General features: G+C 50.7%; 6 protein-coding genes across 6 annotated transcripts; 3 read left to right on the top strand and 3 right to left on the bottom strand.

Annotated features, from left to right (window-relative positions):
• Nucleotides 1-712: 712 nt before the first annotated feature.
• Nucleotides 713-1,872, top strand: N7508_009663 (uncharacterized protein; the record flags this gene model as incomplete). The annotated part of the gene is made up of 2 exons (XM_058467726.1): nucleotides 713-1,048; nucleotides 1,141-1,872. The coding sequence occupies 2 exons, from the start codon at nucleotides 713-715 to the stop codon at nucleotides 1,870-1,872; spliced, it is 1,068 nt and encodes a 355-aa protein (XP_058315572.1).
• An 847-nt stretch (nucleotides 1,873-2,719) lies between these two features.
• On the top strand, nucleotides 2,720-5,026 carry crzA (putative C2H2 transcription factor Crz1; the record flags this gene model as incomplete). Its single annotated transcript, XM_058467725.1, has 2 exons — nucleotides 2,720-3,971; nucleotides 4,023-5,026. 2 exons carry the CDS (start codon nucleotides 2,720-2,722, stop codon nucleotides 5,024-5,026), a joined length of 2,256 nt encoding a protein of 751 aa, XP_058315571.1.
• A 987-nt stretch (nucleotides 5,027-6,013) lies between these two features.
• On the bottom strand, nucleotides 6,014-8,464 carry N7508_009661 (aconitate hydratase ACO2; the record flags this gene model as incomplete). The annotated part of the gene is made up of 2 exons (XM_058467724.1): nucleotides 6,014-8,368; nucleotides 8,420-8,464. 2 exons carry the CDS (start codon nucleotides 8,462-8,464, stop codon nucleotides 6,014-6,016), a joined length of 2,400 nt encoding a protein of 799 aa, XP_058315570.1.
• Nucleotides 8,465-9,609: 1,145 nt separating this feature from the next.
• Nucleotides 9,610-11,329, bottom strand: N7508_009660 (uncharacterized protein; the record flags this gene model as incomplete). Its single annotated transcript, XM_058467723.1, has 8 exons — nucleotides 9,610-9,765; nucleotides 9,813-9,998; nucleotides 10,057-10,270; nucleotides 10,322-10,488; nucleotides 10,550-10,828; nucleotides 10,894-10,918; nucleotides 10,973-11,054; nucleotides 11,110-11,329. 8 exons carry the CDS (start codon nucleotides 11,327-11,329, stop codon nucleotides 9,610-9,612), a joined length of 1,329 nt encoding a protein of 442 aa, XP_058315569.1.
• Nucleotides 11,330-11,717: 388 nt separating this feature from the next.
• rpp1 (ribosomal P1 domain-containing protein) lies at nucleotides 11,718-13,116 on the top strand (the record flags this gene model as incomplete). The annotated part of the gene is made up of 5 exons (XM_058467722.1): nucleotides 11,718-11,776; nucleotides 11,849-12,125; nucleotides 12,297-12,374; nucleotides 12,479-12,608; nucleotides 12,665-13,116. 5 exons carry the CDS (start codon nucleotides 11,718-11,720, stop codon nucleotides 12,709-12,711), a joined length of 591 nt encoding a protein of 196 aa, XP_058315568.1. The 3' UTR covers nucleotides 12,712-13,116.
• Nucleotides 13,117-13,679: 563 nt separating this feature from the next.
• N7508_009658 (PQ-loop repeat-containing protein) lies at nucleotides 13,680-14,898 on the bottom strand (the record flags this gene model as incomplete). The annotated part of the gene is made up of 5 exons (XM_058467721.1): nucleotides 13,680-13,829; nucleotides 13,890-13,948; nucleotides 14,002-14,051; nucleotides 14,106-14,707; nucleotides 14,800-14,898. 5 exons carry the CDS (start codon nucleotides 14,896-14,898, stop codon nucleotides 13,680-13,682), a joined length of 960 nt encoding a protein of 319 aa, XP_058315567.1.
• Nucleotides 14,899-15,297: the final 399 nt, after the last annotated feature.

The following is a 15,297-nucleotide window of genomic DNA, read 5'->3' as shown; positions in this document are numbered from 1 at the left end:
CCACCCGTTCCAGATAGAGGTGAAACCATCATATTCTCCGGTGGAGTAAAAAAAAAAACACAAGAAGCTTATAAACCCCTCGTCCCACATCGCAATTTCAAGCCTGAATAACATGCACGAATATAGATTCTACTTCCACCAATGATACAAGCAAGCCAAGCAAGGAAACAGGTCACTATTGACCGCCACCTCCGGCATAACACCGAACAATTCCCCCTAGTTCCTGTACATTAGTGCTTTCACACATTACTATGCTTACCCCATACGTTACAAGACTTACCCTTGTACACAGTACATCAATCTAAATCGTCACGGGAATGCACGTCCAACCGATGACAGATGACATGAGTGAGCCATTTATATTCTCCACCAAGCTAAACAATCGGCTATGATGTATTAGCATGAAATTCTCCGCCTATTGTCTCTGCCGTGCCTGTCTCAGGATGTGTTTCACGGCGGGAACTAGACCCGGATGGGATATCTCCCGGGGGGATTTGGAGACTTGTAGTTATGGCTTCTGTTTGATCTGCGCGGGTTTATTGGAGGTATTGGTTAGACTGGTCGGAGAATTTGGATCCTTGGTGGAAAGCGCGGAGAGCTATAGGTTTAGTACGGTTGTGTTTTGGTAAAGAGACTCTACTCTCTCTCTCTCTTTCTCTCTTCCTTTGTTCTCATTCTTTCTTGTAGTTGATCCCGGATTGGTCTTTACAAAATGTATATGCTTCCTTGTCTGCTTCTAGCTGCATCGCAGCTCTTTTCGCCGGTATCGGCTGCGTTGAGTATCCACGGTGCTGATATCTCTTCTCTTCTTGTTGAAGAAAATTCCGGGATCTCGTATAAGAATTCTGCTGGGACAACGGGGAAACTGGAGGCTATTGTGAAAGCTGCTGGCCTCAATTCAATCCGCCAGCGTGTCTGGGTTAATCCCAGTGATGGGTCTTACGATCTTGACTACAATGTCAAGTTGGCGAAGAGGGTGCAGGCACAGGGGATGACTACGTATCTTGATTTGCATTATAGTGATACATGGGCTGATCCGAGTCATCAAGTACGTTTTTTTTTTTTTTTTTTTTTTTTTGGAGAAGCATTGACTGGTCCATCTGATCCTTCCATGTTGAGGATGCCTGACTTACTTTATAGGCTACCCCCTCCGGCTGGTCAACAACCGACATCGACACCCTCGCCTGGCAAGTCTACAACTACACCCTCGAAGTATGCAACACCTTCGCGGCCAACAATCTAGACGTGGCAATCGTCTCAATCGGAAATGAAATCCGCAGTGGTCTCCTCTGGCCCCTAGGCACAACAAGCAGCTACAGCAACATCGCACGACTCCTACACTCCGGTGCCTGGGGCGTCAAAGACTCCGACCTGACCACCACCCCTAAAATCATGATACATCTTGACAATGGCTGGAGCTGGTCTGACCAATCCTACTTCTACAACAAAGTCCTCGCATCTGGCTCGGCCCTGATGTCTTCGGACTTTGACTACATGGGCGTTTCCTACTACCCCTTCTACAGCGCGAGTGCCACACTCGCATCGCTGAAGACTAGTTTGGCGAATTTGTACTCGACATATGGGAAGCAGACTGTTGTTGTTGAGACGAATTGGCCGTATGCTTGTCCCAGCCCGGCTTATGCGTTTCCGTCTGATCTAAGCGATATTCCGTTCTCTGTTGCTGGGCAGCAGACTTTCTTGCAGAGACTTGCTGCTGTTGTTTCTGGGGTCTCGGGCTCACTGGGAATCTATTATTGGGAGCCTGCTTGGGTTGATAATGCTGGGCTTGGGAGCAGTTGTTCGGATAATCTGTTGTTTGCTTGGTCTGGTGATAAGGCCAGGGCTAGTTTGAATACGTTGGGTACTGTTTAGGGTGGAGATTGGACGCCTTAGAGCTTTGGACCTATCTTACATGTATCCCTGGAATATAAGCTACGTGTCAATGGGTCTGTGTTTATGCAGTCATAGATGTCGAGGCAAGGCAGACTGATATAGCTCCCAATGGGGTTTAGCGTGTATATGATTCAGCTGCGTGGCTGTGCAAAGCTAAGAATGCCTAGCGCTTGACAACCCCTCCACCGAAGGACTGGAGAGAATATTTGAGTGTGTTCTTCAGCATGTCAGGAACAGGCAGCCGTTTTCTGTAGAATGACATCTTGTGGCAGGTAGAGCGTATAAAAATAGTAAAGCAGTGATCTGATCTGTTATCGGCACTAACACAATGTGGGGAGACCCATTGGGGAACTTATAGAAGAGAGACTCTGCGCTTAGGGCACAGGGCAAACATGATATAAAATAATCTCCTGTAACCAGCTCCATATATCTTAAAGACGTATAGGCGTGTCCACCAGACCGCCTTGCGCACGTGAAATCATCGCCCAATCTTCAACTCCTCCCTCTCTCCCATTGTCAACCTCGCATTAAAAGGTATCATTGCCCTTATTCTGGATGCACTCTTCCACTGACACTGGCCAGTGGATCATTCGCGTACCGGCGCCTACTCAAACTGGACCCTTGCGAATGACATCCCACCCCATCAGCATCTACCCCTACATCGCCAACCGGTGTCTAGGTCCCTGACAAAGCGACTCGTTATCTCGTTGTCTTTCGCCGAAATCCTGCGCTATCCGTGCCTCCGATTCCGCTCCGCTCCTCTTCTCCTGACCGCAACCCCAGCTTGGCGCTCACCACAGAGCCTTATCGGCGCGCATTCGCAATCATGGCCTCGCATGACCAGAACCAAGGCCCGGGTCATGGTCAATCGGATATGAAGCATCGCAGTGTGAGCCCGTCGCCACACCTCCAATATCATGATCCAAACTCCGGAATGGGCGTCGACCCCTCCATGACCGCCTATACGACCCCCTCCTTCCACAACCCCGACGGAAGCATGGGCGCTGAGCAATATGGGTACCCAGACTATCTCTCCCAGGCGCCTCCGGCACAGACATTATCTCCACCGGCCGACCAGAGCTATCCCCCAGCTATCAATACAAACATGCCGATGGCGCAGTCGTTCGAGGCGAGCCTGGTCAATCAGCTCGAACACTCGTCGACAGGACTCAGACCGATGCAGGACGACAACTTTTCCAACATGCTCAATACAAACCCGGCAGAAATGGACTTTTCGGTCTACCAGAACCATAGTCCGAACAGCACCACCGCGTCGGAGTATGACTCCTCTTTGTTGCTGGATCCGCAGATGCACCAACGCCAGACTGTGAACCAGGCCATTAACCCTGCCGATCTGGTCAGCCCCATCTCCAATCCCTCCGCCTCTTCGCATCCCTCATCGCAGGATCAGCAGCATTCTTCACCGGGTCCTATGTCCCCTCCGGGATCTACTCCGGGCACATACTACACTCCTCAGCATTCACGGCACACCTCGCTAGACCCGGCGACTGCGGCCTACCTCAGCGCTCAATCAGGTCCAGACTGGGGACATATTATGAACAATGCCTCTTTCCGGGGCCATCGACGTGCGCCATCTGAGGTGTCTGAAGTGTCCTCGGCCAACCACTCCCCCTATGTGTCCCAGCATGAATTTGACGGTATTGAGAGCAATGCGTCGCCTTCGTTGGCACCTCAGAATGACCCTGCTTTGTATGAAAATGCTCTGGGCATTGAATCATTCACTCTGTCAGAGCAGCAACAACAAGGAATCAGCCCGCTTCACAGTCCATATATCTCGCCGCGGTTAATGCCACAGCAGGGTGGGGAGATGGTTCCCAATAACGCTTATCTGGGACCGAACTCTCAGTTCCCTTCTGCGCCGACAGATATGTATGGCATGCCTTCAGATGACATGATGAATATGGGCCAGTTGAACAATGTTCCCGGTGACATCGGTCAGGCTTCGCAGATGGCACCTCCGTCTATCAATGTCGAGTTTGCTCCGCCGTTGCGGAATCCCAACTTTGATCCGTCCAAATCGACGGCTGATTATGATTCTTTGAGTCCTCCTGCTATGCGTAAGTGCCGGCTCCATCAATATAGTAATTCAATATGCTAACCAAAACCAGGGTCTCGCGTTCGTAGCAAATCTGATCCATACCACCCTGCAACTCGTTCACGCTCTCCTGCAGCTTCAGTAACAAGCTTGGAGCCGCACGCTCCTAACACCCCGCGATCCCTGTCGCCGGTTGGTTCAATTGGCTCACACTCACGGAGTAGCCCCAGCTCGCGAGATGCATCACCCTCTCGATCCAACCGACGTCTGTCTACATCATCAATTGAGAATCGAAACTACATCCTAGACCTGGCAGATCCACAACGACCCGGCGCAGCACCTGGAGAACCAAAACGGATCCAAAAGCACCCTGCAACTTTTCAGTGCAATCTATGCCCGAAACGATTCACCCGCGCCTATAACCTCCGCTCCCATCTCCGTACCCACACAGACGAAAGACCATTTGTATGCACAGTCTGCGGCAAAGCTTTTGCACGACAACACGACCGCAAGCGCCATGAAGGCCTCCACTCCGGTGAAAAGAAATTCGTCTGTCGAGGCGAGCTCTCGCGCAGCGGACAATGGGGCTGCGGCCGGCGCTTTGCCCGTGCAGATGCTTTAGGCCGGCATTTTAGATCCGAAGCCGGTCGAGTCTGCATCAAGCCATTGCTCGATGAGGAATCACAAGAGCGAGACCGTGTCATGCTGGAACACCAGCAGCAGGCTCAGCAGCCATCTGGCCATTTGCAGCCTGTCCCTCAGCCACTCGTTATGCCCAACATGCCTGGCATGGACGGGCAGTCCACGGGTAACTTCGTACTTCCTGCTGCCCTCTTGGCTCAGTATCCCGCTCTGCAGAACCTGCAGTGGGATCAGATCCCTGCTGCTGGTGATGAGCCTGGGGACATTGGTGGGCGGAGTAGCTTTGATGCTAGCTCTGGGGGTGAGTTTGGATTTGATGAAGATGATTCGGGGATGGGTGGTGGTTATGGTAATAACCACGGCAATATGTATAGGGTTAACAACCCTGGACAGATGCTTGGTGAACAGGGGTATGATCAGAAGTGGAGTGGATGACCATGACCTTCTCTCTGGCTGCTCTTTGTTGACACTATTTTCTCTCTCGATCTCATCTTCGCTCACCTTGCCCATTTTTCTTTCTGTCTCGGAGCTCAAAAACGGTCTTGCTCGAGATTCTCTCGTCTGCATTATCTCGGTTTCTTTTGGTCTTTGCTTTTCCTTTTCAATTCACGCCTGTATAGAAGGCTTCTTTTTGGCGTTCATATACAGGATGGGAGATATCCGAGAATTCCGCCAAATCTGGCAATCGGGTTTGGATATAGTTGGTTCGGCTTTTGCTTTCTTCTGATCTTTCTCCAGACATTGGTATTTGGTACATATTTATCATACCACTGCTCTATCTCTCTCGCTTCATTTCGTTTTCTTTCCCTTTTGATGACTTGCGCTTTCATCTTTATTCCTGCTGATTTGATTTTCTTCTCTTGGTCTCTTGACTAACCTGTTTCTCGAGGTGGCTCCTGCTTAACCACCTTGATGCTCTTATGAAAGAATTATTCATCGTGATGTGATGTTTTTGATGATTTATTTACCCCTGTTCATACCCGTCTGTTTGCGTTGCTTACTCTTTTACTCTTTCTCTTGAACCTCTTCTCATATATCTATCTCACCTCATATCCTCTTTCGCTTATGCCACCAGCTGCTTTAAACCTATGACATGGCATACAATGATCAATCGAATGAATTTGACGGTCTAAATTACCCTTCTCATGATTGAATACTCCATATCTTTTATTTACTGTCTCTATCCAAAATAGTATAACACAGATCACATTGGATATCATCTAGGGCAAACATAAAAGAAAATCTAAAAATCACCATATACAAGCTAACAGGCAAACAACTGCTGCTATAGAAAAGTAAAACAAACATCCAATCCACGCAGATCATCAACTCCAATCGAAGCCACTTTTTAATAGTGTAACAAACAGTCTGAAGCTCTCTCTTTTCCACCTATCACCTATATGCAACACTCGACTCAATCCCTTACTGGGCGTTAGCCTTCTTAGCCAACAAGTTCAAAGCAGAACCAGCCAGAATGAAAGCACACTGATCCTTAGACAGAGTGTGGTTAACAGAGACAACGAACTGCTCGCCGGTCTTCTGCTTGGTAACACGGAGCTGGGCCTCCCCCTGGCCACCAGCCTGGAGTACATCATAAAGACCAACAGTATCGACCTTATCACAGGCATCAATGCGGTCATAGTCCTCGCGGTTAGCAAAGGTCAGAGGGACAACACCTTGCTTCTTAAGGTTTGTCTCGTGGATACGGGCAAAGGACTTGGAAACGATGACACGGCCGCCGAGGTAGCGGGGCTGCAGGGCTGCGTGCTCACGGGCTGAACCTTCGCCGTAGTTATCCTCTGCGACGACGAGCCACTCGATGCCGCGGTCCTTCCATTGCTCTGCGAGCTCGGGAATACCGTAGGACTTGCCGGCCTCGTCATAGGCGACGTTTGTCTCGCCGGTTGCGGCGTTGACGGCGCCGATGAGGGTATTGGCGGAGATGTTGGGCAGGTGGCCCTTGTATTTGAGCCAGGGGCCGGCGGCAGAGATGGTGTCTGTTGTGCACTGGCCCTTGACCTTGTAGAGGACCTGGAGGCCGGAGAGATCGCCCTTGGGAAAGGGGGCGAAGGGCTCGAGGAGGGCGAGGCGGTCGGAGGTTGGGGAGACGATGACCTCGGCGCTGGCGTCGGGGACCGCGGCTGTTGGAAGGAAGTTGGGGTTTCCTTCTTCGAAGCCGGCGCTGGGGAGGTCGAAGCCGCTTGGTGGTTGGAACTTGAAGGTCTCGCCTGAGGGGGTGGTCAGGGAGTCGGTCATTGGGTTGAAGGTTGTGCTGCCGGAGTAGGCGAGCGCCGTGACGAGCTCGGGCGAGGCGAGGAAGTTCATTGTCTGGCGGTTGCCGTCGTTGCGGCCGGGGAAATTGCGGTTGTACGAGGTGAAGATTGCGTTGTCTTCGCCCTTGGGGACGCCGTCGGTACGCTTCCACTGGCCGATGCAGGGACCGCAAGCGTTGGCCAGGACGACACCGCCGGCTTCGGAGAAGGTGTTCAGGGTCTGGTCGCGGTCGAGAGTGGCGCGGATCTGTTCACTACCAGGGGTGATGAAGAAGTCGGCCTTAGGCTTGAGGCCTGCGGCGGAGGCTTGCTTGACCAGGTTCTCGGCACGGGTCATGTCCTCGTACGAGGAGTTAGTGCAGGAACCGATCAGACCGGCCCCAAAGGTCTCGGGCCACTTCTTCTCGCGGACGGTGTCGGCGAACTTGGAGAGAGGAACCGACAGGTCGGGGGTGAAGGGTCCGTTGATGTGAGGCTCGAGCTCGGAAAGGTTGATGGTGACCAACTGGTCGTACTCGGCCTTGGTATCGGCGCGGAGCAGACTCGAAGGGCCAGCGGCGGCAACCTCAGCGGCGGCCTCTGCGACGTGACCACGGTGGGTGGACTGCAGGTAGGGCACCATGCTGGGCGAGAAGGGGAAGATGGAGGTGGTAGCACCGACCTCGGCACCCATGTTACAGCAGGTAGCCATACCCGTGCAGCTGAGAGTCTCGACTCCAGGGCCGTGGTACTCAACAACGAAGCCAGTACCACCGCGGACGGTCAACTTACCAGCCAGGTGCAGGATAATGTCCTTGGGAGAAGCCCAACCGCTGAGCTGACCCTCGAGGCGCACACCCAGAACCTTAGGGGCCTTGAGCTCCCAAGGAGCATCAACCAGAGCATCAACGGCATCGGCACCACCGACACCAATAGCAATGGCACCCAGACCACCTCCGTTAGGAGTGTGGCTGTCAGTACCGAGCATCATCAAACCAGGGGCAGCGTAGTTCTCCAGCACGCTCTGGTGGATAATACCGGCACCAGGGGGCCAGAACTCGATACCGTAGCGCTTAGCGGCACTCTCGAGGAAGTCGAAGACCTCGCTGTTACCCTTGATCGAAGCGGGCAAATCGGTATCGGCACCGCGCTCACCAACAATCATGTGGTCACAGTGAATACTGGCCGGGACGGCCGTGGAGGGCAGACCGCAAGACATGAACTGCAAAAGAGCCATCTGCGCGGAAGCATCCTGCATGGCCACACGATCGGGCTTCAGCTTCAGGTTAGCCTTACCCCGGACATCGCGGCCGTTGTTGGTGCCAGTGAGCAATGACTCCTCGGCATTGTCCAAGTGGGCGTAGAGGATCTTCTCGGCGAGGGTGAGGGCGCGCTCGGAGCCTAGTACTCGGCGGACTTGCTCGAGGTTGCGGACGAGCTTGGGATATGGGGGCATGCGGGAGGACGAGGCCTCGGTGGCCAGGCCACGGGCGAAGAGCCGTTGCGGGGACAGCCGTGTGGCTAGCTATGGGGAATTAGTCAATTGAGACATTTGGGAGGGTCAAATTCAACTTACCCCACGAGAGGCAGAAGCCCGCTGCCAAACAAGCTGGCTCACCATGATTCAAGTTGGGATGGTGAACTGGGGAAGAAGTGATGTTGAGCCCTTTTTTTCTCCGGTTTGTTCTGGTTATTTGCCCGTGACCTGATTGGCCCGTGGTTGCGCCGATTTCGGACCAATCCAGATCTATGTTGTCGATCTGAGCATCAACATACTTTGATTCATACAGTGGTTTGTATTTGAATCTTCCGAATACGGGGGGCATTTAAATGACGGGAATATTATGCAGGAATGATGTCTCGACTGCAAGTATACCAAAAGTTCTTTGGCGACTCGATTTGGGGAGAATATCGCATTCTGGTGGCTGAGGCACTGAAGCAGACATACTAAATCTTGAAGCTGAATTCGAAGCTCACGGCCAATATGGGCTCGCTCAGTTGGTGACCTATACCTTTCATATAAGTCCACCAGTCGGGGGTAACAGGAAATGTTACGAGAGGATTGTGCAGGACGAGAAGGCTGTTGTGGACGGAGTTGCGGATGCTGTGAAAAGTCACGACTAATCGATGGATCTAACCTTGATCAGCTTCGTAGCAAGGGACACTGCATTAAATCATGTTATTGCTGTCTAAAGGCAAATCACATGAAAGGTGCCATGATTGCCGGTGAGTTGGAAGATGGCGAGGATATCCAAGATTTGCACGAGATTTGCTTTGAATCCACGGCAGACGAAGGTATAGATACCATAGTCTGCGATTGCTCAAGGGCTACGTTTTTTTGTTGGCCTGGAATGGAGTAAACGACGAACTGAAAATCTTGCCTGAACCAAGATCATTGCTTTGTCCGTATGCTGCTGTGTGTTGCTTATCGTGTCTACCTCTTCTAGCTTATTCGTACTGCCCTAAAAGAAATGAATCAAAATTCAAGTAAAGCATCATTAACAGGATACATTAAGCTCGAAGTAGAAACACAAGGACACAGAGTATCCCCATCCCCAAGACAATGCCAATGCCATATCGGCCCAAACAGCCTCCATCTCAAACGCCTATCGTAACATAACAAGAAGAGAAGGACTGCGACTCTGATCGTACAATCAAAGACCACTGTATGCCAAGAGAATCCATGGCCAATCATTCATGAGATACTGGAAAAAGTAAAACAGATGGATAGAAAGAGAAAAAAATCAGCTGGAAGGCATGTGAAAACTAGGATTGTTCTTCCTCATCGACCACCGCAGCGCGGAGTTCCCAGACATAATCGTAACATTCGGCAAGCAGGTTGTTCACACTGCCCTGGCCTTCTGGGATATCGGGTCCCACGTAGAATTTACCATCAACGCGCATGTTGTCAATTGAGTTGAGCTGTTTTGATTAGCACATGTAGAAAAAGTCCATGTGTGGGTATGTACCTTCATGCTGTATGGATATAGTTCGCGGGAATTGGCGACGCCGCCAGACTCCTTGACCTCAATTAAGCATCGACGAAGGGTCTGGAGTTGGTTGTAAACAGGAAGAAGAGCTTCCGATACAGGCTCGGATGAAATGAGAAGCGCATAAATGTATGCATAGCTGCGACGAATGAGGTACAGCAATGTCTATTATCATGGTTAGCCAGATCAGTCCAAAGAATAATCGAAGTATGGGGGTTCCTACCCGCTGCGCATGAAGGTCGGCAGGCTGGCCCTCCGCATCGACGAAGTTTCCGTTAACCCGTGCTTCGTCAATTCGGTCTAGTTTGCGTTGGTATCCGAATAGATCTGTCTCGCGCAATGACCAAGCCTGGGTCACGGACAAGCGATCCAATTGGTTGCGGATCTCCAGCAAACGCTCGTACTGATCGCGGAAACGCTCATCAATCTTTCCCTCTCTGCTCCAAATTAGCGACTGTCCGGTCATCCTGATAACAACTCCAACATACCGCTCCAAGACGATTTCAGTCCACCGCCAACAGCGCTGGATCAAAGACTTGAGATCGTCTTGTCCTGCGAGGATATTTCCCTCGGCATCTACAAAGTTGCCATCTTTTGTTCCCTTTTCGATCTTCTTCAGCTGTTCGCGAAGACCATTCACCTCGGATGATGAGAACTAAAACAGTCCAAATATCAGTCAATGTCGATTTTTGAAATATGTGCATTCGAGAACAAACCTTTGTTCGAGTGTTGACAGCGGATGTTGACCGCAAAATTGAGACCAGGGTCTCGTGTGTCTGTGCCAAAGGAGGAGCCAGAACGGCAAGGCCTTTCTGCAACTTCTCTAGAGAAGCTTCACATTGTTCCAGTCGGCTCTCCAAAAGTGTGAGGAGAGCTGGAGAGTAGGTATCGCGGCCACGTTCGAGAGTTTCGCGGGTAGACTCCAGGGTCTTGGTGATCGAGTTCAAGTCTTTGGAGCTGTAGAATCCAGCCTCTTTGAGGTGGTCAAGTAAACGCTGGGGCAAGTCAGTATTTAGATCGTAATATAACTCAAAGCCGATGAAAACGTATGTTTACATACCTGAATCGTAGTCGCCAAGGAGTACCTAGCCAGAGGTCAGTCATTTGAATATGGCGGGGTAGAAGGCTCTAGATCTTACACTGCGGGAGCTTCATTGTTCCGTCCAACTGTCAAGAACAGGAGCGAGATCAACTGGAAACAATCATCCAAGACATAGTCCACTGTCATCACATGTCAGTTACCCTCCAAAGTGAGTGCGCGCATACCAAAACTCACGACGGTTGTGTACCAAGCGGCGCTCGGGTTCTTTACGGGCAGCATTGAGCTTCTCAACCTCCGCAATCACCTCCTCGTAAAGCGGCAGGACGTCACGAGACTTGATGTAAGAAGACTTGTCCTGCTTGATGAGCAGGAGCGCATCGCGGGTTCGGAGCAAGCGTTCGAGGATGGGCTGCTCCCGCGGATCCAGCGGGACCGGGATAGCGGGGGACTCCATGGAGATGAATACGTGAGTAGGAAGGTTCGGAATAGCAGTGGAAGCACGGAGGTAGATCGACGAGCAATATGGCTTTGAAAGTAAAGACAAATGAGAAGAATAGTATGTTCAAACCCCACCGAGATGTGATGTCAATTGATGAATGGACTGATAGCAGATACGCCGGGGCGGAGACACGGGATTATGTCAGCGGCGCTCAGGTGCATGAAACCCTTCGGCATCGATCTCCTCAACTTGGTCGTAATTTATTTTATATTTCAACTCATGGAGCGTGATTGTTGAAGTCTGTCATTTGATGAATTCCTAAATATGGGAGTTTTCCCCACTTAGAAAGTCATTAAGCTTGTGAAAAGGTGAGAAATCGAATGACTATAGATATTACAATTCAATGCTTCGACCAGAGGAGAGTATAATTAAAAGCGAGACTGGTGTATACAATTCAGTAGTGTACTTCTACAACAGTGTTTTAAATCAAGAAAAGGAGCCTCTTCTGTCTGGCACGTGACTTGACCATCCTAGATCTGGTGCCGTTTGCGGTTTAGCGTCAAGTCACGAGGAGGGGAATATGCTAGTCCCGATTAGTCCAAGCCCTAAGCGAGGGCTTTTTCCCACACACGGCGCGTTTGCCCTGTTCGGGTGTCTATCATTGGCGTTCTCCTCTCTTCTTCTTTCTCATCCCCAACTCTCTTCAAGACACCCAGTCCGGTCAACACCACCCGTCGACAAAATGTCTACCGCCGAGCTCGCCTGCTCTTACGCCGCCCTCATCCTGGCCGATGACGGTATTGAGGTCTCCGTACGTATCCAAAATTCCATGATCTCGTTGGAACATTGAAGGGTTCAAGATTACACATGAAACTTGATTTTGTGTGTGAAAATGAGCCATGGAGGAACACAGAAAGCTGCAGCACAGCTGCATTAGGGTCAATACATCAACAGCAGTAACTGACCTCGAATCTTCATCCAGGCCGACAAGATCCAGACCCTCATTGGTGCCGCCAAGGTTCCCGAGGTTGAGCCCATCTGGGCCTCCATCTTCGCCAAGGTAAATACCTGAACCTACATCATCATCTGCGCCAGTATCGCAACAACCGATGGCCACGCGCGACAATTTGAAATGCGTTGACTAACGCGGTTTGGGATCTATAGGCTCTCGAGGGCAAGGACATCAAGGAGCTCCTGACCAACGTCGGCTCCGCTGGCCCCGCCTCCGCTGCCCCCGCCGCTGCCGGTGGTGCTGCCGCCCCCGCTGAGGAGAAGAAGGAGGAGAAGGAAGAGGGTAAGCATACACAATGCAGCCCATTTTCAAAGTCACAGATGCTAACCCCATTACAGAGAAGGAGGAGTCCGATGAGGACATGGGCTTCGGTCTCTTTGACTAAGCGTATCATATCCGTATCGAATTTGAACTCGTTTCCTTTTTTCTCTATCCCACGCCTCTTTTCCCGCTGCCGCTTGCCGGCTCCCTCGACGATTCTCTCTTGTACTCGATACTCCACGACCCCCGCTACGAAGACCTAGAACCCGGGGAAGAAAAAAAGAAAATTAGCAAAAGAATTCAAACGGACAAGGACATTCAATGGAGACTGGGTGCTCGGTGTGCCTCTGTGTCATAATAATGTGACCGAGGTAGACTCGATCGGATACCGCTGCGACTCCGAAACTATTGTTGCTTCCAGGATTATAGGGGAATTGAAGAAAGACGTTTGGCACACTTTCGGATTTGTCCATGACCATCTCGTACGGTTTGGTCTGGGTAGATGTATGCGTTTTCTCGTCCTCCACGGATCTAGCTTAGTTCTGCTCGGCTCTCATGCTATGTCTGTCATGCGACCATGAACCAACGAATGCCGTCTGATTCTTATATGGATTGCTTGTGTAGTTGTAGACTTGTGGCGCCAGGCTTCGATGTGGAGCTTGTGCACTGATACTGGGGGCAGCGGATCCCGAGGCACGGTTCTCAGGTCCTCGGCCAGGTAAGTAAGTACATACACTTTGTAGCTTCATACTTGGTTGTTTGTCCTGGTGTCCACGTCCATTCTTAGTGGATTTTTGGTTGTGGAATCGTTTGTGTTTACATCTCCAAAGCTCATGAAAGTTTTTGATAGTCTTCAAACTGATAGATTACTGTTTACTTTCACACAAACACAAATCATATATACTTTTAAAACAACAGCCGTTTACCGGTAACAAAAACGCCATGTCATTGCCATCTCAGCCTAACACCACTAAATCCAGGCAGACCTTCACATTCAAAGCTACATGGCACAGAATCAATTTCGCAGTCGACAGTATACAAACAACAAAGTCGCTATGGATGTAAACAGACCCAACATACAAAGGTCCAGAATTATGAAAGCGCCGACTGACGCTGTTCCTGGGGGGCGTAGATGCGGAATTGAATGAAAATGACCACATCTTCAACCATTGTTCCCAAGGAACCAATCAGCCATGGAAGGTTAGTGAGGAAGTACTCCTTCTCCGTGGAATGGCAGAGGATCTATATGCCTTGTTAGCGGCTGAGTTCCAGTGGGCAAGACAAATTTAGGGTATGACTTACGCCTGCACCATATGTCAAGTTGCCGAGAAGTGAGAGAATGAAGAACAAAAGTGAGAGACCTGAAATTTATGTCAATATCTGTTCCATATAGTTCAAGAAACGAAGTTTATACCTTCACAAGACTTTTCGCTGTAATTCTTGTAGATCTGAGGCAATCTCGCTCTGCAAGGAAGTCAGTTTCAATCTTTCACTACCAAATATAACAGATATACTCACCCCAGATAACAAACAGCGCTGAAGTAACCTAACACCAAACCACTAGTAGCCTCCTCAGAACCACTGTGATTCTCCTGGGGCGCTGGCGCCCACATGCCTGTCTGCCAGGCCATGGTCCAGCCAGCCATACCAACAAGGAAAATACCTATAACACTGGCAAAGTTCTTGGTCCAAGCCTTGCGGCCATAGTCATTCTCCTCGACAATCTTCGCCAAGGTATCCTCAACCTGGCTCTCGCGTCGGCCAATACCCTGATGACCACGCAGCGATCCAGAGGACCGACGCCGCGACTCATTAGGACCAAGTGAATCACTGAAACGACGACCCAAGAGCGGGGTAGTAGGGTCGGGAGTCTCAGTGGACGAGCGTCGGCGGTGGACAATGTGGCGGCGGGAGTTGCGCGCCTTGTAGTACAGGCACTGAGCGATGAGAACGCCGTCTGCGATGCAGAAGTAGACTGCGATAGCGACGATCACGGGCACAAGACCTGCTAGGAGGCCACCGACGAGGTTTGCGACGTCACCGACGAACCAGACGAAGACGAAGAGGAGGGAGATAGCTTCGGCGTTGCCATTGCGATAGTTTTCTATTAGCTGCGGGACCTAGATTCATTTTGTTAGGTCTTATGTTCGTTGCTGTTTAGATCTCAGGTGCGAATCTGCTTTATCGCATGCTCCGCGCGGATCGCACATACCAGGAGGAAAATCCAGCAGGTCATGGACACTGATCCCAAAAGGCCGGAAGCAGCTTCGCGGGCTGTCAGGGGTATAGATTCGTGTCCCATGGTGACCATTTTGTGTGACCGGGGGGTTGAAGGAGAGAAATCTGCGCGGGAGAGATAAGACTATGACACAATTGACACAATCTGGGCCACTCCCGGGGTAGTCCCAGCACTGCACATATATAGGGGGAGATGTGTGAGATTTGGAGGTCGCAAATAGTTTCAGAGCTATAGAGGATCAAAAATCAAGTGATCTTTCATTCTATGCAGAGAAACTCGAATAAAAACCTTGCAAGAATTTGAAACGATACCAGCTGAGTCAGCCTGTCAGTGCGGGATGATGCGCATGAACCATGCGCGACTCGGGCGTGTCTGCCAATGGGATAAACTCCAATGGCATCATGCAGCTGATTTTACAATCCCACGTGAAGTGCTTGTTCTGGTGTTTATGCATAGAAGCTGTATTATTAC

Source organism: Penicillium antarcticum (assembly GCF_028974205.1).
Source record: "Penicillium antarcticum strain IBT 31339 chromosome Unknown utg000009l_segment0_segment0, whole genome shotgun sequence".
Taxonomy (NCBI): Eukaryota; Fungi; Ascomycota; class Eurotiomycetes; order Eurotiales; family Aspergillaceae; genus Penicillium; species Penicillium antarcticum.
Note: the sequence above shows the minus strand (reverse complement) of the source record. Positions and strands in the feature narration are given on the sequence as shown.